The sequence below is a fragment of the Serinus canaria genome, chromosome 10 (assembly GCF_022539315.1).
Source record: "Serinus canaria isolate serCan28SL12 chromosome 10, serCan2020, whole genome shotgun sequence".
NCBI classification, from domain to species: domain Eukaryota; kingdom Metazoa; phylum Chordata; class Aves; order Passeriformes; family Fringillidae; genus Serinus; species Serinus canaria.
Window position 1 is genome coordinate 7146391 of NC_066324.1, and position 20316 is coordinate 7166706.

The 20316-nt window shown below is 42.5% G+C and overlaps 1 protein-coding gene across 1 annotated transcript in view; it reads left to right on the plus strand.

Moving 5' to 3' along the window:
- AGBL1 (AGBL carboxypeptidase 1) overlaps positions 1 to 20316 on the plus strand; it is a 263620-nt gene that overhangs the window by 86423 nt on the left and 156881 nt on the right. Inside the window, exon 18 of the mRNA XM_050978551.1 lies at positions 15889 to 16069. Coding sequence (XP_050834508.1) covers positions 15889 to 16069 — 181 coding nt within the window. The remainder of the gene's footprint in view (positions 1 to 15888; positions 16070 to 20316) is intronic.

Genomic DNA, 20316 nt, shown 5'->3' on the forward strand with positions numbered 1-20316 from the left:
GAACATAACAGCCTTTTCTGATACACTAATGAATTAAACATCTTGAAAATCTAAATTAGCATATCTTAGTCATAATTATTTTATTTCTTGATTGGTTTGTCAAGTGCCTCAGAAGGATCTTCTCACAGGAGTGTGGTACTACTTGTATTTTTGCTACAAGGCATTGAAAATTATCAATGAAACTGAAAATGGTTTGGTTGTATGTATTTCTTATATAACTTTGGAAATTTATAGGCAGCTGCTTGGAACATGCCTGTCTTCCAACACCCCAGGACCAGTTCTCTCACCCCAGGACCTGCAAGCTTCTACAGGAGTGCTAGATTGCCCAAATTCTTTCCTTAGCAGAAGGGGAAAAAAATAATCTTCTCTCCCTTAGGTGGAAACAGTCAGTGAGAAGCCTGCAGGTGTTGTGTTTCCAATGGCCAATCAAGGTATTGAAACACAGCCCAGCAGACCCCGCAGGGCATCTCTTTCTCCCTAGCATTAAACTGCTACTGGGTTTCTATTATCAGCTTCAAATTATGGTGTGGCAAAAATCCCCCAAATCAGCGTGTTCCTGTGAGTGGCACATTTCCCATGCCTGGCCATAAATTCTAGTCCTGTGGGGCATGTGCTGAAAGGTCACTGTGGTACTGTGTAAGTCAGCCAGAGAAGATTTGAATTGAGGTAAATCTCTCCTCAGTGTGGCAGAGATGGGCTGTGAGAGGGAGAACATAATTTTAGGGTCATACTGTCCCAGGAGATTGGATATTGACAGGAACAATGGGCTTACCAAGGTGTGAAGAGTCAATGCTTGTGTGCCTCAGGGTAAAAGCCAAGGTCAGGATGGGGTTCCTTCATCTGGCCACAATCTTGCCCAGTTGGTCAGGTGCCATATTACACTGGGTGGTTGTTTTTTCACAAGTCAGAAGGTCTGGAGCAGTGCTGATGTGTAAAGTGGGTTGTCTTGAAGGCAGTTGTGTTTGGACACCTGTGTTATAGCAGCTGTTTCTGGTCAGTAGTGCTGAAGGTGTAGATGGTGGGGCAGTCTGTAAATCACTCTTGCTCCTTGAATTCAAAGGTCAGTAAAATGTTCCTCAGGTTCAAGCCTTCTGTAAGGTAAGAAATTGTCATTTTCTAGCTGTAGAAATGTGACCAGTTGTTTAGATTTCTGTTTGGTTGTACCTGCTCATTGATAACTGCTAGGCAAGCTGCGATTAGAGATTTGGGAGCAGGACAGCTGGCAGGTTGGCCTTGTGGAAGAGTAATCTGTGGCTGGAAGTCCCAGGGGGTGTAGCACATGTACCAGCTGCTATCAGACCTACACAGCTACTCCTGCCATCTCAGAGAGCAGTTTTTGTTTCTGGTTCAATATTTTTTCCTTTTCTGTTCCAGAAAAGCTGTGCTGATACACAGATTGAGGTAGATACACATTGCTTTCTGATGCCTGACGATCTGGTGGGAACAAACTAATTTGGATGGCAAGATTGGGCAGAGTTGGCAAAAAGTGGGGTCTGCCACTCTTCTAGCAAACCATTGCTTTTAGTTTGGGAACTCAGCTCAGGGCCAGTTTGTCAAGTCTTGCACAGTTTGTGTTAAGGAACTGCTAGGCTGTGACAGAACCCAGAGTGTGTCCTGCTAACAGGGAACTCTGCTACTCTGAGGTAGATTTTTCATGCTCCTGTGACTCTTGAATTTCTCACTCTAACAATAGGCTTCAGCTTGTACAGGCAAACCCTTCCTCAACACCCAGAACTAACAGACTGTTGGGAAACAATGTGGGTGGTGTTATAACTTTCATGTTGCTTTCACCTTTATCCTTCTAAACTGGGAAACTTCTTGTTGCTTTTAAATCTTGGCTGGCTGGTTTGGGGAGACTGTCTACTGTGTCTGACTTGAAAATAGAAAAGTCATTCAGCTGATACCTCAAGGCTTTGAAAGCTTTCTGGAAAACAACAATCTAATTTCTGGATTTAATGTTCCAAGCTATGCATTTTTGTCTGATAAAGGCTGACCTAGCTAGCCGTGCATTACGAATGCCTGGAGTTGTTTGGATTGTATGGAACAGCTTTAGTGCATGTTTGCCAGAGCTGCAAGCAGATAGTTTGTTCAGCTACTCTGCCCACATCCATGAGAGGGGCTCCACACTCTTGTGAAATGTAGCAAACACTATTTCTATGTGCTGATCCTAATCAAATGCTATTTCTGTGTGCTGATTTTAATATTAATCTATCCAAGAGCATAATTGAGTGAGGAGGCATTTTTCAATACATGGTATGCATTTGTTTTTCTCCTGGTTTTGTATCTGGAATTCTGAACACCTGCTATTTCTAATTCCCACCTGTAAGTTGGTTTTGCTGGGAGGGTCTATGTGGATTTCTGCCTGACCTGTTTAACTGAGTTTAATTTCTGTAATTGGAGAATGAGATCCATTTCTGGGTGACTGATGCAGCCAATCTTATCCCAGTAAAATAAGCCAGCAATATGTTGAAAGTAGTAGTTTGCAGATGCCACAGGCTGCTACTACTTGTTGCCTGTAACTGACAGATTCTAGAAACAAGCATTTGTGATTAATGGGCTGCAATTATACAGAAATACTGAAATGAAATGGGACTAAAAATACCCTATAATGATTTTTAAAAGGCCATTCTGTTAATGAGAGGATTTGTCCATCTCTACATCAAAAAGAAACTTGTTAGCTCTCTGAGCTTGCCCACCTGTTTCTAATGCAGAAATAGAAATAAAAACCAAGTGGGGACAGCTGCTCTGCTCAGACTGCAAATGTGCTGATAAGATCAACGAGCTGACAAGTGACATGGTAGATACTGCAAAGTGCACCAGTGTTCCCAGACAGCTAAACTTGGACTTCTGTATCATTTTAGGGCACTTATTATGTGGCTGTAACACTTAGGAAATTATATCTATCAAATCACCAATGCACTTAGAATTTAATTTGCTCTATCAGTTGTAATTGTTGTGTTTCTTAGCTGTGGGGGGGAAAAAGAAAGTAATTTTCCTTGCCACTTGGCAATTCTTTTTATAAGCTTTTACTCATTTTTTTTCCCTTGAATTTGTTTAACAAACTCTTTTGAAAATATTTCTAGCTTAGCCTGGGTGCTTTGAAATAGTGAGGTTAAATTAAATATGTTAAAATTTTTATTAAAACATTATGTGGGCAGAGGTGATGAGTTAAATGAAGAAGTCAGAATGGGGTTGGAGATATGTCTTGGCCCACAGATAAGGAAGGACTTCTGGACAACTTAGGAACTTTCTTTTTTTAATTTTATTTTTTAAGAAGCAGAGAGACCTACTACAACACTCTACTTTATTTCCTCATTCTTCCCTTACCACTTTCATATCATCTTTTGCTTTTCCCCCTAGTCTGAAAACATGACATGATAGTGATGGATAAAGGAATAGCATAGCACTCTGAAAATGTGTGTGCTTGATAATTTTGGGAAGGATGGGTGAGCTCCAGAATGAAAATGACAGCTGATCTTGATATAGGACAAGTAACATGACTGAGAGAGGGCTCTATTGATTATGTCTAAGTGCACAATTCAATTCATTTTCATAGCTAATGAAAAGAGGAGGAAGTGATTTGAAGTAATGGATTATGTAGAAAATCACTTCTAGGATGAATGTGGATGGCACAGAATTCTTTGACTGGAGCTTGGGAAACAGCTGTTGAGCTTCCAGCTCTGACTGATTTGTATTTTATCCTTGGGCAACCTACTTGATTTTTCTGTAAATCCTTACCTTCATAACTTGGAACACACTTGAAACATGTAATCTTTAGTCTATGAAGTGCTTCAAGAGAAGATGAGTGAGATGGAATTTATTATCACTGGCATCAGAGTGACTTTGACAGGTCTCCCAGAGGATGTTTAGGTCCCATGGTGAGCACCTAACAGAAGGCTGTAACTAGTGATTGAAGTAGAGATGAAGAAAATAGGTAGATGGATGGGAGGGCAGAAAGTCCTTAAATTCCTTGCTGATCAGGCTGTGCCTGCTGGAAATAAAAATGCAGAGAGGCTTTTATTGTAAAAATGAGGCTGTAGTGTATAATGCAGCAGAAACTATCTCTGCCTTAATTTTTTTTCCTTTGTGCTTGCTGCACTGGGGAATTTCTGAAAAAAATTCTGAAAAAAAAAAAAAAACCCCTTTTTTTTTTTTTTTCTTCCTACCCCTGTAACCAAGTGCAAAAAGTGCAGCCAGAGCTGAGGTCATTCCTTTCCTGTTCTGAGTAGCAGTGGACAGTGCAGGCTGTAACAAGATGAGTGTCTCTAGTGTCTTGTCTGCTTTCTTACTTTGCAGTGTTGCAGGTCACCCTCACAACTTGGGAATTGTTTTGTGTGCAGTAGGGAAGTGCATTTAGCATAGCAGGCGTTGAAGGCCATTTTTAAGCTCAGTCCTGTAAATCCTGGCCTCTGGCAGCCCAAGCTGTTTAGCTGTGTTTTATGGATCAGGTCATATCATGTCTGCCACAGCTTCCAGATGCCAAGCTCCTTCTGTGACAGTTCTGTCAAGCATTTTGAAAGGGCACAAAAACAACAGCCAGAGGGTCACCATGAGGCACAACTCAACTCATGGGAATTGTGCTTCAAAAAGAGCTACTGGCCAGAGGCTGAAAGAGCAAGCAAGAGACAGATGAAGGGCTCTGGGCATGTCATTAAGGGCTGTGGTGTTCCCACTCTCCCTATTCTCCCCATTTTTAGCCATTATTAACTATTGAATGAGCAATAAACATGTAGTGAGGTGCTTATAGTCTCTGTGCTGGCAAAGGTGATGGCCTTGCCAGCTATGGAGAATGCCTGTCAGTAGACTTGAAACAGCACATCACTGATGGCTTGCTCCTTGATTTCTTATCCTAGATCATACCCTTTAAATCACAACACTCCCAGGATCCTCCTTCTAGCTTATCAAAAGTCCCTGCCACCAGCTGGGGCATCACTTGCCATGCAGACACCAGGACCTTGTTTTCCAGCCTATGTAATGTGAAGTTAGGCTCAGCCCTGATAAAATTGCTGTTTGCACAAAGGGTAGTGCTCCCCATGAGGCCACATAAGCCGCCTCAAGTGTAATTTAATAGGCAGAAATTGAATAAAATATGTCAAATTAAAACATGCAGGTAATGCATGCAAGCCCTAAAATGAATTTGGGTTATAAACAGACAGTGAGACTGAATGGTTGGTTTCTTCATCCATGAGGGAAGCACCCTAAATAATACAGAGGAAAGAAATAATTCAAGGAGATCCTTTGATTTTGAGTTGATGGGAGTGTTAGGTGGCAGGGGAAGGTTATTTTTTGATGTAAGGCATTTTTCATTAGCTGCATATTCTTGCAGTTAGAAAACATCAGTTAGACGTCTCTTCATATTTTGAAAACAAGGTATTAACATAAGCTTTGTTAGATACAGCAAGAAGATAACTCATCTTTGCAATGCTAGCCATTAGCCTGTCATGACCATGATTTACAGGGATTTTCTTCTATATAAATAAGTGTTTCTTTTAAAAGCACTCGGAGTTTACAGAGCAGGAGATGAAGTGGCTGTGAATGCTCTGGAAAAAAATGGTTTTGATATGAGTGTTTCTTATGGCACGTTGAGAGAGGAGCTCATGCTGTGGATTTTACAGGCTGTATCCAGTGAATGAGCTCTAAGTGGAAGGATTTTGGGGAAGGGTCAGTTGGAAAAGTTCAAAGTTCTGCTGTGGAAGTGTTGGGGTGAAAGTGCAGGAAGGCACTGGGATTGAGGGAACATCACCGTTACCCGCTTTATGAAGTCAGTCTGTGCACTACACATCAGAAATTCAAACTGATTAGGAACTATCAGTTGTGCTGTTAAATTATTTGCCTGAAAGAACCTTCTGGAGAATGCTTTTAAAATAAATGTAGTATCACTTAGGAAACGATGAAGAACTAAAAGCTCTCCTGTGTGAAATCTCCCACTTTTGCAGTGATACATGGAGTGCCAAGGAAGGACATCTCATCTTCCACTTCTGTTTCTTCTGGGGTTGCCAGGACTGTTCTGCAGCCTGGCTCCTTCATTCATGGGAACTTTTTCTGTGCTTTGTAGCAACTTGTGGGGATAAAAGGGACCTCTTTCCTCACCCTGACCTTCCTACCATTTGATTTCCTCAAACAGATGACTCTTCCTAACTTGACACTCTGCTCCCTGCAGTGATTGATGCAGGAAGACATCATCCATTAGCCATCATTTTGCTGTCATCTGAAGGGAAGAACTTACTGACCTGAGACAGGGTCTGCTTAGTGTGTCTTTCCACAGATTGTTTGAAATTTCTGTGTGTTATCTGCTTTATGCAGTGGCAAATTTTGTCAAGTACACTGGGGCTGAGATTGTGCTATGTGAGCCTGATTCCTTCTTCATCTTTAGGATATCTCAATAGTAGAAGTACTTGAAAAAAATACAGTATGAACTTGGTTGGGAACTTCAGGGCTCATCTCCGCTGTTTCTCCTGGAAAACTTATGTTCTGCTCATGGTCTGTCACAAAACACATCATGCAGTCTAGGAGATGGAACATGGTGCTGCTTATGTCATGATACAAGGTCATTGTATCATGTTTTGCTCTCTTGATGATCTGACTGAAAGACCTTTTATGTTGACCCCTTATTTGTGTTCCTTTGCTCAGGTATTTGGGGAGTTCATCTAAGACCTTGCCATGAAGACAAGATGCATTACTCAAAATTTGGAGACAGTTTAACCTCATTGATCTTTTGTTTGTGGAAAGCAAGATTTTCCTTTGGGATCAGCTCTGGACAGTGCAGTTCCAAGATTTAGGATAGACTTAGAGAGCAATAATGTAAAAGTCAATTTAGTGATGCCACAAATGAGGTCAACCTGCAGAAGGTCCTTTACTGTGAAGCTGTTGACATAGTGTAGTAGAAGGTTTTTTGTAGACTTTCTGCTTATTTCCTCTTTCCTTTGTTTTTTATATGTAAAAACCCACACAATTTAAAATTCTTACAGTTTGGTTACTCCAGGAGAAATACAGAATAATATTATTTTTAAGAAACATTCCCTGCTTGACTGATTCTGGAGTAATAAGTGATAAATATCAAATCAAGCGAAGACCAGAAATTTAATTTTTACCATCAGAGGCAATCTGTGATGCTTTTTATCTTAACAAAAATTGATATTTCATCACTTTGACAATGAGAGGCTCTGATTGTACTTTCTTTTAATATATTTTACTACTTTCAAGTCATTCCCTGAGGAAGACTTCAAGTCAGGGAGAGATGGATCTGTGCTACTTAAAAGCACAACACATATTTAAGAATAAACATTACTTTATGCTGTAGGTGGTAATAGGTGGGTTTTAAATATGGACTGCATAAAGAGTAAAGAGCTTTTTTAGAATAAACTATGGAGTTTGTCTTCTGTAGAGAGAACAGCTTGAAGTACTACACAAATTGTGTTAAACTGTTAAACTTGGCTGTTATTCCCAACAGTGAAAGAAACACTGGCAGGTGTTTCTCATGCCCATTTTAGGACTCACAGGCACGTTCTAAGTTCATCTCAGAATGGACAAAATATTGAGATCTTCACCCAATTTTTTACCATTTATTTCATGCCTGGATTTCCCAGAAGGAGAAATTAGCACAACTTGGGCTTCTTAACTGGATCCATTGAAGTTAGCAAAGAAAATGAATTCCTTTTGGGTTATTTCTGTCCCCAGCCACTTCAGGGTTGTTGTGTACAGAATGACTCCTTGTGCTCTGGGCAATGTGGTTTTAATGTTAACTTCCACCTCTCCACAGGGGAGACTTTCTAGTGTAACTCTCTGATATTCAGTCTAAATGTTCCTTTGTGGAGTTTCATGCCATTAACCCCGGATTCACCCGGGTTTGGCACTGTGAGCAATTCCTCCTGCACTGAGCCTGCTCTGGGAGCCACGGCAGTGAAGGGCATGGGGTGTTGTGCTGGGGGTAAAGGCTATGTCCCCCACAGGCAGGAGATGGGGACTGAGGCATTACTCACTGGGTGTGAAAGCCATTTATTCCTGCAGTGTGTTCTGGGGGCGTCCCTTCTGCCAGCAGCTCCTGCTGCAGCCTGTCCATCTGCTGCCCTTAAATTCCACACAGAAGCTATTAGTGCCATCCACAGAGCAGGGGACATGGCCAGAGGGCAGCTCATGCCTCAGAGTTCACAGCTCAGTGATGCTCTGCCCTATAGGTGCAAAGGCAGCTTGATCCCTTTAGGGATCAGATACTCAGAAGCCTCTCTGGCAGGGGATCTAACCAGAAGGTGCAGTTGTTGCTCTTACAGTGTTGAAATGTGCCTTGCAAATGAGAAAGATGAGCTGTGAGTGAGCAGTGGGTATGTAGAATGAAATGGAAAAGCAAGGGGTGAAAATATTGCTGGTTCAGAGCTGAAGCCTTATTAAAGTCCTGTCTGTCCTATTTGGGCAAATTCTTTCTAAAGTATCCTATGTCACCAAAATCCCATTAAACTGTCACATAAATTATCAGGGTTTCCTTTTCCCATCACTGTGGATTACCCAGGGAGATATTTTTATGACAATGGAAGCTTTTTCAGTCTGCTCCTCCTGCCTGATTTCATTTCAGATGAAATCCTTCTCTCGGAAAAGAGCCCATGGATTTTATAGCTCCATGGATCTCTGCACTCTGCCTGTTACAGCAGCTGTCCTTCAGGTCCCTGTGTACTCATCTCCTACCTTCACCTTCCTTTAGGCATGGGACAGTTTAGGGCAATGTTCTAGTTCTTCTCTCAGTTCAGCTTTTTTGTCTTTGTGGAAAAACCCCAGAAGGTGAAAGTCACATATATGCCTAACTTGAAAATACTGCTTTTTACTGCTTGCCAGGTCTCAGAAGCCTTGCATCTCTGCAAGACAGTCTACATTTCTCCCATGCTGACTGAAAAACACATGGATTGATGGCCTGGCTGTGGCAGTACAAAATACTTGAGTATCTGAAATTGCCTGCTGCCACAGAACAAATTAAAGCCATAATGTGTGTGTTATAGAAGCAGGAGGTGATAGATCCTTGCCTGCCTTCTGACAGATAATCTGGAGCTCCCTACATCAGCTACCTAGATCATGTGTTGGACCTCATCTTAGTGGTTGCTGCTCACACCTTTCAAGGCATACATAAGGAGAAGCTGAGAAATTGTAATCTTAAGGGCAATAGAGAGGATTTGGAAGATCATTACTAATGAGAGAAATTCCAGAAATTATAATACTCCAATTTTGAAGTGCAAGACTGTCACTAAATGAGCAGGTAAGACATAATTTTCCTTAAATAATTCTGTTCTGTATGTGGGAAGAAGCCCTAATGATGTCAAAATATGATGATGAAATATTTCTCAAGTTTCTGATTAGCCACTAATTAGTGGCTAATGGTTAACATGGCTTAACATGGCTAACATTAAGTAATAAGCAGACACCTTGCATCAAAGAGAACACAGGAGGTGGCAGAGCTGCCTTGTGGACTGGAATAGTAATTCCAGCAGCCCTCAGAGCAGAGAGTTAGTTCCAGAGGAATAAGGGGAAGCATGGACAAGTTTCTAAAGCAGCTAATATGTGGCTGTAGGCCTCTGCTGGCACTGTTTTGGGACTGTTGAGGAGGCAGAGGATTTTATGAGTGAGGACCCTTCAGGAGGGAGGGCCAACATTCAGTCATGGCAGTCAGGTCACTAGAGATTGGCTTAGCTGATAGTAACTTGTGTTTCTTTTTATGCAGCCTAGTCCCAGTGGACAGGGAGGACAGGTGATTGCAATCTTTTTATAGCAGCCTTTTATAATTTAAAGGTTATTTCTCCTTCTCTGTTCACCTTTTCTTTCAGTGTCTGAAACCCACTTTGTCCAATTTTTCAGCCTAAGATTTCTAAACATTTGATGATTTTCAATGACTTCTTCAGTTTTCATCAGTTTTTTTGACCTGTGGTGGGCAGCAGTGGGCACAGCACTGCAGCTATTTGGTTTTCCTCACTGTGTTGAGCAGAGGGAAGAAACAGAGTGTTCCTTGCCTCAGCTGTGACGTTGCCTGGTGTGGGTCCCAGGAGAGTTGCCATTTTTGCAACTGCTTTGCATTACTGTCTCATCTGCTGTAAATCCTTCTTAGCAGTACTTTTTCCTAGCTGTCCCCCATCTTGGTTTCATGCCCTGGGAATGTGGCTGAGGGGAGCAGAGATGGATGGCAGCACTGAGAAGGGTGTGGGAGGTGCACCCAGGCAGAGGAATTCCTCTGCCAGCCCTGGCAGGAGGTAGAGGCAGGTAACTTGCATGAGAGCAGCTTAACAAGGTACCTGCATGGTTTCAGTTTTGAAGTCTGATGTACTTGAGCAGCTCAGAGGTTGTGCAGAGCGACACTGGATATACCAGTGAATCCTGGGTGTACCCAGGACTGGATGAGGCTGTGGTTGGAAATTTCTGCTAGACTAATGCAGGTGCACACACTTGGGATGGGGATGTTCCTTATAATCTGAGGCAATTTGCAAAGGGTTACAGTAGGCTATTCATGGGTGTAAGTCCTGAAAATAAGGTGCAGTTGTTCCCCAGCCTTCCCCAAGAGGAATGCTTTTATTTGAACTGGATTTAATTTGTGTGGGTTTCCTTTGCCTTCAGTCATACTGAAGGTCCTGCTAAATAATGATGGTGGTTCCTGCTGCTTTAAGAGCTCAGGATTTTGGAAACTTTCCCTAAAACAGCCTTGACAACTTGCTTACCAATTTCCTGGAGTTCAATCCCAGCATTAACAGGAGGTCAAGCTGAACTGAGGCTGAGCACTCTGTACCCATGTTCAGCTCCTGATCATCTCTGATTCAGAGGTGAATGAATTCATAAAACATGTACACAAAAGAAGGTTGCCAAGCAACTTAGAGGCTGAAACGCTCCCATCAAGCTATGAAGGTAGAGAACAGCGAGCTGATTTGTTATGTTCACTTCTTTGCTATAGGTAACAGTAATAATACATATAATAAAGAAATTTTTAAGAAAGGAATAGCTCATTGATAATTCTGGAAAACAACAGCTGATCCTGCTAGACTGTGTTTTGCCTCTGTATTAAGATGTATCTGCTTTTGCAGCATCTAGCCAAAAACAGGCACAGCAAGGAGACAGCAATCTGGTGTAGGGGGAGATGGGCAGGGAAGAATTATTCTGTCTTAAGACAACTGAAAATCTGACAACTGGTGGAAAAGTTTTAGGAGGGGAGAAAAGTATCTGACACACATTCTGCCTCAGATCAGGCTCATTGTTTTCTGTGATCTCAGTATTTGATGTTTTTTACAAATATGCTTTAATATATTCATTGTATATCACACCATATCTCCTCTTCTCTCTGGCTTTGCATAACTCTGCAGCCTTGGGCATGTCAGATGGATCCAGGACATGAAGCAGCTGTGGCATGCATGGAAGAGCTATGTGATGGTCCTCCTCTTTACCCATCATTTACTCACAGAACAGCCTGTAGTGGGAACAGCTAATTAAGTTGGAAGGAAAAGTTTTACTTTCTTGGTTTTTCTCTACTATATCCTGGGGTAAACTTGGCCCTTTGATCTGTGTAATGCTCTTGGTAGGCATGCTGTACTTAGACATAAAGCAGAAAAAGCAGCCTGTGTCCTAATGGCCCTGGGCTTGTGCAAAGGAAAGAGAGGTATGCAGAGGCACAGCCAGAAAGTTCCAGCCCAAGACCCAGATCTAGACTGAATTTTTCACATGCTGTGTACATAATTCCTTTTGACTCCTTAAAAAATTCTAATCCTGTGTCATTTCAACGCCCTGCCCCTTTACAAATGGCATGGCTCAAATCTCAGCTTGAAATAATTTAGAGCAGCGGCCCAGGTCAGGGCATCTGGAACTGCTTTTCATTTCCTTTCTGTGCTCCCCTTGATGAGGGACACTGCTGTGGTAATGGAGTTTTGTTCTTTTCTTTCAGGCTTCTCTTTCCCCAATTGATGTCACGATTAGTGACATCAAAGTCACCTCTTAGTGAACCTTGGTGATGACATGACTAGAGGAGGACCCTTAGAGGCAGGAGATTAGGCAGCAAGTTAGCATTACTGGAAGAACAAAGCTCTCATTTTCATTCAAATATACACATTCAAAAATGAGTGAAGAGAAGGAGAGATGGGAATTAGGTGACGCATTAGTAAAATTATCATTCAAAGGTTCTGTGCTCGAAGTTTTGCAAGAGGAATCAGTGGTTCTTTAATCTCCCACCTTGGGTATTGTTGATGCCATGTTATATTCTGGGCATGTTGAAATGTAACACAGTGTAAGGAGACATGATTTGTTGGATAAGGCTTTATGTAGCACAAAAAGGCTCCTCTCCTTTCCCTTTTTATTATTTATATTCCCAGAGAAAGTTATGTGTCATGTGGCCTTTGCAGAGATAAATGCCTAACCTGAACTTTCTGCTAGCTTCCTCTGAACCTGGAAAGGAGCTGCCTAGGTGTTGGCCTGAGGATTCTGAAGACTTAAGCTCAGTTCTGGTCCTGGGAGGAAGTATATGAGAGAACATGAGCTTGTGAGTCCTTAACACAGCTTTAGCAGGGCATGGGGAATTGTACCATGGAGCTCTGAAAGAGCAGAGAGAGGAGGACAGCTGGGCACCAGTATAAACCAGTAAACTGTACTGGGTAGTACTGAGCTGGTCTGGCCAGGACTGCAGCTGTGGGGGTGCTGGAAGTCAGGAATGAAGGGAAGCAGCTGAACTGAGTACATTGATCTCCGCTGGTGCTGCCAGTTGGGTGTGGAGCATGGCTGGCCCCAGTGCTCTGTCTACTCCTTTCATGAGCTCTGTTAATAGCAGTTAGCACAGTAATTCCAAAGTAACTGGATATGCTATAAACCATAGGTTTGGGCCATTCCTGCTGTTTTCCAGGTGTTTCAAGAGTAGCAAGTTTTATGGCCATGTCATCAGCTCTTTGCTCTATTTGCTGCTTCATTAGTTTTCACGCTGGGAGCACTCTGGGGGAGCAGCATTTGGAGGTGGGATTTGGCTGTGATGGCTCCTGTGAAGGGAACAGACAGTTAACAAGCTCTGTGGTTTCCTTGCTTGTACAAACCTCCCTTACAACTCTCCTGTGGGTGGGATGTCAGAGCTGAGGATGTGCTTGGCAGGAGGGGATCTTTCAAAGGAAACTTTCACTGGAATAGAGAGATTTCCTTGGCTGGACCTGCAGGCAATGGGGCCCTCCTGTTGCCACCCACAGGAGAGCAGTGTAGGTGATCTCTGGTCTCTTTCCCTTCCCTCATGTTTCCTGGGGTTTAAGATCTGCAGACTCCGGGAGCTTTTCCAACGCTGAGTCTGAGTAAGACGAGCTTGACTTTGATGAGCCTTGAGAGAAACAGCAGAAGTCAGATCTCTGCCAGCCCCATGCTATTGCAATTAGCAGAATTATGGCAAATTGTCCTGGGTTTCTGACATGAGAAAACTGTTGCTTAGAGAGTTTATTTTTCTTATTTTGACTGAGGAATGAACCTCTCAGTTAAGATACTGAACTCTATATCAATATCCAGGAGGGGTAAGAGTTGTTAAAGCTGTATTCATCAATTGCAAAAGAGAGCACATTTTATTTTGCTCTGTGCTATTTACAGCTGTTGTCCATTAGAAGTCCTCAGGAGCCTCATTCCCAGCTATAACTGCACAGCCCCATAAGTTTAGCTCAGCAATGAGCCTGCAAAACAGCACTAAATCATGGTGATGGGAGAAAGGAGAAAATGTTTGGAAATGGCAAAATGCAGCTGATGTCTCTGTGAAATCTGGCTTTTGTTTGTTGCTATTATAAGGCATTACTAAGGTAGATGGTAATGCACAATTAGCTGGAGAAGAATAGAACTAGTGTCTTCTAATTTTGGGGGAGAAAAAAAATCAGAATGGCTGGTCCTGCAGGAGCTAAAGGAGTCTTTGACAATCCATAAGTGCCTAAGTACATATTGATGAAAATGTACCAACCCCCCAGTATGGTGAGGTGTAAGACTGACAAAAGCCTAATATGTGGCTATTGAGAAACAGAGCCCCAGTTGCTTTACTGGACCAGAACATGATTGCTCTGTATGAGCTCTTCGAGCTGGCAGTGCAGTTCACTCTTTTAGTGCCCACCAACTGCTTAAGAGGGAAGTGTGGATGTGGGATTATTTCCAAATCTGTGTGTCCCTGTATGGTATAAATAAATTGTGCTGTAAAGTATATACTGGGTAGAACTGTGCAGAATATACAGGTAAGAAGGCAAATTGATGTTTATTCCTTGTTTGAAGGTGAAATGAGAAATTTCACCTGTATTCCCAGCTCTGACACAGCCTTTTCTTAGTCAGACAAACAGCTAAACATCCTTTATTACCATCTGTATTTTTGGGGATGGTGTTCTACCTCCCTGTTTTACTATGATGGATTAATGATTTGTAACACATTTGGAAACTGAAGGATGGCTTTGGGAGCTAAAGATAACGATGTGTAAGGTGCAAATTCAGCATTTGTTTACAAGGGCACTCAGCTGATGCCTTTGGTTTTGCATGCTGTCCTGTTGCCTTTCCCAGCCCTGTCAGCTGGGGGCCTTCAGTCCATGAAGGAAACAGATCCTGAGCTCTGACTGTCCTGATGGAGCAGGACAAAGCTGCCCTGGCATGGCTGTGATGCCCTGAGCGATAAAGCTTTCCACTGAATAAATCTGTCAGCTTGACTTGTGATAGTGGATGCTCACAAAAGGATCATTTTAAGACAGATAATTGCTTTCTTCTTTCCTTTCATTTTCTGTGCCTGGCAGGTGTCTCCTTCTGCCTTCTCCTGTTTCCTTGGCCCATTCCTGAAGTGTGCTCAGCACAGATGGGATCTTCAAAGAATCTGCTGTCAAACTTGGTCTTTTCTAAGCATATGTATGCTGAGAGTTTTTGGAGGCTTGTACCCAGACCAAATGTGTTTAGTGGCTTTTTCACAGGAACAGCAAATAACATATCTGATAACAAGGAAACTTTTGCTGTTAAGTTGCAAGTCTGTTTTGAAATACGTTCAGTAGAGATTATCAATGAACTGTTCAGTAAAAATTTGATTTACTCTTTGGCTTTTTTTTTAAAAAAAGCAACCCCCCAAATCCCCTCCCCTACTTCAAATTGCCACTGCTTATGTTTCCCATGCATGAAAGTAGTGCTACAAACAGATGAACTCTTCTAGTTAAAACTTCTGAAAATCAGCCTTTCTAATCTGAGTGAGCATCTATATAATATAAAACTGAAGTAGTCTTTCCACCAAAAGCAACAGCTTGCCTTAGCCATGTGCATTGTTATTTCTAGCCTTTGTTGTATTGTTATGAAATAATGGTTAGGTTTGTGTACTCAACCTCTGCAGCTCTGGTGAATATATTAGTGCATTTTCTTTGATTATATCAGTTTAGTTCAATTAATTATGATTTTAACCTTACAACACAAATTAATTCCAGAGATCAGGCAGCTTGCATGTCATTGGAGCCCCTTATAGGTGGACAAATCTGCTCAGATATTTAGAAAGGTCTGAATTGTTGATTGTGAAATACTGAAAGTGGAGCAGGACCTTAGACAATTAAATAACTTCTTGCTGCCTTTTAAACCTTAATGAAATTGGATGGGATCAAACTTTCAATAATTGCTAGAAAGTATGGTAAAACTGTTTGGAGGCAGTAACCTGCACCTGCAGAATGCTTTCTAATGGTGCATGTAAATATCTAGAAGTTATCACAGAATAAAAAGAGAGATTAGCTCTGTGCTGGTTCTGAGGACCAAATCTGTGATCAGTTTATAAATAGCACCTTGGGAAAATATCTGGAATGTCTAGGGATGTATTTCCCTTAGAATGCATTTTGGATTGTTACCTGAATTCAAATGGAATAAACTCCACTTGCAAAGATCTTGTTCAAAGAAAAGCCCTGTTTAGTTTTGGGTGTTTTTGCTTTGCAGGCAGCCGTCCTTACGTGTTCCTCACAGCCCGTGTTCACCCTGGGGAGAGCAATGCCAGCTGGGTGATGAAGGGCACCCTGGAGTTCCTGGTGAGCAGTGATCCCATTGCTGAGCTCCTGAGGAAATGTTTCATCTTCAAGATTGTGCCCATGCTTAATCCTGATGGAGTCATCAATGGCAAGTGAGTTGTGACGTGTGCTTATCCTGGGGTTTGTCTGTGCACCCAGCAGGTCTCATCTTCAATGTTTGTGCTGGGAGAATTTCCTTTGCCCCCTGTTTTTATTCATCCTGTTATCAGTCCTGTATGGAAAACGTGACTGTAAGGCATGGCCTGGTGTGCTGTCCTGCAATTGTCAGGTGCATGTGGTTCTGTACTGTCCGTGGTCAGAAGATCTCTCAGTTCCCTGGAAGGAGTGTTGGTGGGGCTGGAGAAACAGGACCTTTACTGACAAATGGAGGTTTATCCATTCTGCTAAAACAGCAGGGTAGAATACAGCTGCAAAGTAGATATGCTTGGGAAAAACTGACTGTAATTAATGCTTTGTATAACCTGGTGGGGGAGGATGAATAGGGATTTCTTAAATTTTCACAGAAATATTTCTGTATAGTGAACCTTCCTCCTTCTCCCACCTTCTTTTCAATCTTCCTTCCCGCATTTCCTAAGAGATGCTGAATCTGATCTTAGAAAAAGTATTGATTCCTTTTGGCATTCTTTACCTTAGACCCTCCCTATCCACCCACACTAACTTTCCTCTCCCTGTATATGACTGGAAAAGGTACAACTCTACTCCTAATATTTTGCACTGAAATAAATATTGTGTGAAACTTTGAAGAGGGCACTAAGCTAAGGTAGTCTTGTCCTTTGCTGGAAAACAAATCCCCTCCTCTCTGCAGAGAGTGGAATTTGTTCACTTTGGGTGTTTGTGGAGTAGCAGTGAGTTAGTAACTGTGGGTCCTGCCCAATACAAGGGCAGAACATCATGATCACATCCCTCCACTGGCTGCTGTCTTGACCTGCTGATGGGGTCTTGTAGGGTTTGCAACAACCCTGTCCCCTGGCTTATTGCAGAGGAGCACACAAATGTCAAAGCTGAAAGATGGGCTTAAATAAGCACTGGAACACAGCAAAGTGTAGAGGAACAACTTTTCTTAAGCTACAGTCCCACACCTGCTTTGGGGTTGGGCTGTGATGATTGAGTGTTACAGGAACAGAAAAGCAAGTCCTGAGATACAACTGCATTGAGCTGGGTTTCAAACTCATTGGAGTTTGGGGTGGGTGGCTCACCAGGGAGCACCTTGGGCTTTTCTGACAGTCTCTAGTCTGTGAAGTCACAGATTTTGGGCTGCTGTGCTCTCCAGGGCCTGGGTCTGCCAGAAGTCTGGGAGCACTGTTCAGAATAGCTGGGTACTGCCCCAGGATATTTGAGGCCTCTGTTGGCACCAAATGCTTTCTTGATCCTCATAGACAGAAGGAACAGGAAAAACAATTGTGGCTTTTCCCCCTTACTTTTTTCCTCTCACTACACTCAGTTAAATTTTCCATCAGATGCAGGACTGGAGGGAATGGCTGACCTTTTCCTCCAGCTGTCAGGAACCAGCACAGCAGAAAAGGGACCTTCAGGAGGGAGAATGTGGCTCTTGGTGACACCTGAATGAAGGGTATATGTCACACAGGAGGTGTGTTTTGTGTTCCATGGTGCAAATGAGCTTTAACTGTAGCTAAACCTGGTGATGAAGAAGAGTTTAGTAAACCTTAAATGGTGAACAGGGACTTGGCCATATCTCCTTTATTGATCATGAGGCTTGAGGAGGGGAATAAATAATTCCTTTATGGTTTAAATCAAATACATCTCTCTTGTGAATCCTCCCATGGATTCTCTCTCCTCCCATATTCTTCTTGTTTATTTATATGCATGCTTTTTAGTAGCCATGGTTCCTCCTATATTAAAAGAAATATTTTTGTTCTGCGGCTCAGGTTTACTGGTAGCATGTTAGAGTGTGTGTGGGTGTGTAAGAGCTTGTGGGAGTGTGTAAGAGTTGGCATCCTCTTCCTCTTTCTTTACCTGATTTTAATGTTTCCTTTTTATTTTCATCTGCTTCCTTTTTCTCACTCTTAACTCCTGTTGAATCAAGGAGGTTTTTCATTGAAAAGAACTTGATGGATTTTCTAAATAATGAACCAATGAGTGGAGATGGGAGCTGGGGAGTCTTTTTTAGATGAAGGAAATTTATTGGAAGCCACATGATTTCTTCAAAGGCATGGGGTAACCATAGTAGCAGCTAGGTAGAGGAAATCCTGGTTTTTCTTTGGAATATAGCCACAGACTATTCTTTATCTGTTTTAAAACATCCTGTTCTCTCCTGCATCTGCCCTCCTCCAGCACAGGCTGAGTTAAGCTTTGTTCTCTAAGGTAAGGCAAGTGAGGTGCTGGGTATTCTGTCTCTCCCTTGATGCTCCCTCCCCTTTAATTTACTCTGTCTGTTCCTTGTTTACTCAGGGGCTTTGTTCATCACCTCCTCAAGCCTATCAGAGAAAAGCTTCAGTTGTTTGAAAATTACTGACATAAAGAGATAGAAATGCCTACTAAAATCCCTCCTAGAACAGTTTTCCTCTGCACAGTCTCAAAAAGTACAAAAGAAAAAAAGGAGTGTGCTCCCACTTAACCTTTGGAACCTGGTGCCTTCTGTTTGGAAGGACAATCTTAAGAGGAGGAGAAGTACCACATTTGTCTCTATAACCAAAAACCCTATTTGTATAAATGACCTTTTTCTCTCTTCTATTAATGCTTACTCTCTTGAATGGACACATTGTGTTCTCTGGGCAATAAGAGGCAGAAAGGATCAGGGATAGGAAAAAAAGCTAATGGCTGGTCTAAGGAGTCAGTTTATGATGCAGAGCTGCATCCTTAAGGACTAAATCTTGAGGTGGTGTCACACAAAGCTGTACAAGTGCAGACATCCCTCCTTCTCTTTATTGCTTCTCTGTGGTCAGAGGGTTGAAGGAGAAGTTTAGTTCTAAATTGGTGCCATGCACTCTGCAAACACACTCCAGAGGCTCCCTCCAGACTGGTTAATCTGTGATGTGTTTGTTTCTCTAAGGACAGAGCAGAGATGTGAAAAGGCTGGGAAAGGAGTGGTTTTGAATTAATGGAATTTCTCTCTAGGAGAGAGGTGCTACAGGAGTCATGTGCTGCTCTTTGACAGATGTTCTGTGAGTCTGTCCCCATGTTTTCTTCAGGAGTTCTGCACCCAAATTATCATCATCTTGCCAAAAGTAGTTGGGAAGGCATATGGGAAGGCAAAGCATACTTGGAAAAAAAAGAGCATTTTGTAAATTGTGAAAGACTCAACCCTCACATACACTGGCTGTGCTCTGAGATGCACATTGTGAGGCGGCAAGAGCACGTGCACTGGTGCTTTCCTTAAGACCTCAGAGGTGACAAAGATGCAAGTTCTGTGAGCATCTGTGCTGGGATCCTTGGTGGCTCTGGGACATGCATATGAAGTGTGGGCTAATTTTCCTCAAGTGGAGCAGAAATTTTTACAGCTCTTTGCTGCTTTGGTGCCTCAGGTGTTGCTTCTGTTGCCTTTCACTGAGAGGGCAGTGATGGATTTGAGAGCTTAGGGTACCAAATGTGGGTAGTGCCTGCACAGCACGAGATAAAATATGAGCTGCAGTATTTCTTAGCTCTCATTTCTGTGAATTGTTCCTTGGTGGAACAACCAGAAATGGTGTCTGGCCCTGCACCACACACTCCTCTGAGTTTCCTCTCTGCTGTGGGAGGTGCCCCAGTTTCATCCAAGGCCCTTTGTGCTGTTCTGATGTGACAGCCCATCCTTGGCTCTCCTTCTGTGATAAACATCCCCCTGCAGACAGCTGCACCCTAGGACTCTCCCTTCTGACAGCACTTCCAGTGCAGGATTGTTTATTCCTTCCTTTATCAGCCAGGGCTGCTGGGCCCCCTGAGTTATTAGCTCTATTCACTCATTGTCAGTGTTTCCTCCTTCGTAAATATGCCCCCATATGTCTCTGCTCCCAAGGAATATGCTTTCTTTTCTATTTACTGCTTTTCCCAGACCCCCACCTCCTCATTGCTCTCTCCACCCAACGGCCCAATAACAGCCAAGGAGATAAATAAGCTCCATAACTCTTCCCAGCTATTATTTTTTTTTTGTTGTTGTTGTTGTTGCCCTGCATGGTAATATATATAATAACAAGGAAACAAATCTTATTACTAAAGTAATTACAATAAATAAAAAGCTGAGAGGGGAGATGAAGGAAGGGTCTGTCAGGGGAGTGATTGCAGTAGGATTTTTTAAAATTTAATTTACTTGAGATGTTCTCTGCCACTTTGCTGATACCCTGCTGAGGGGGGCTGTGACTAATTAGCAGCCAGCTGTTGTTTTAACACCCTCACCTAATTTATA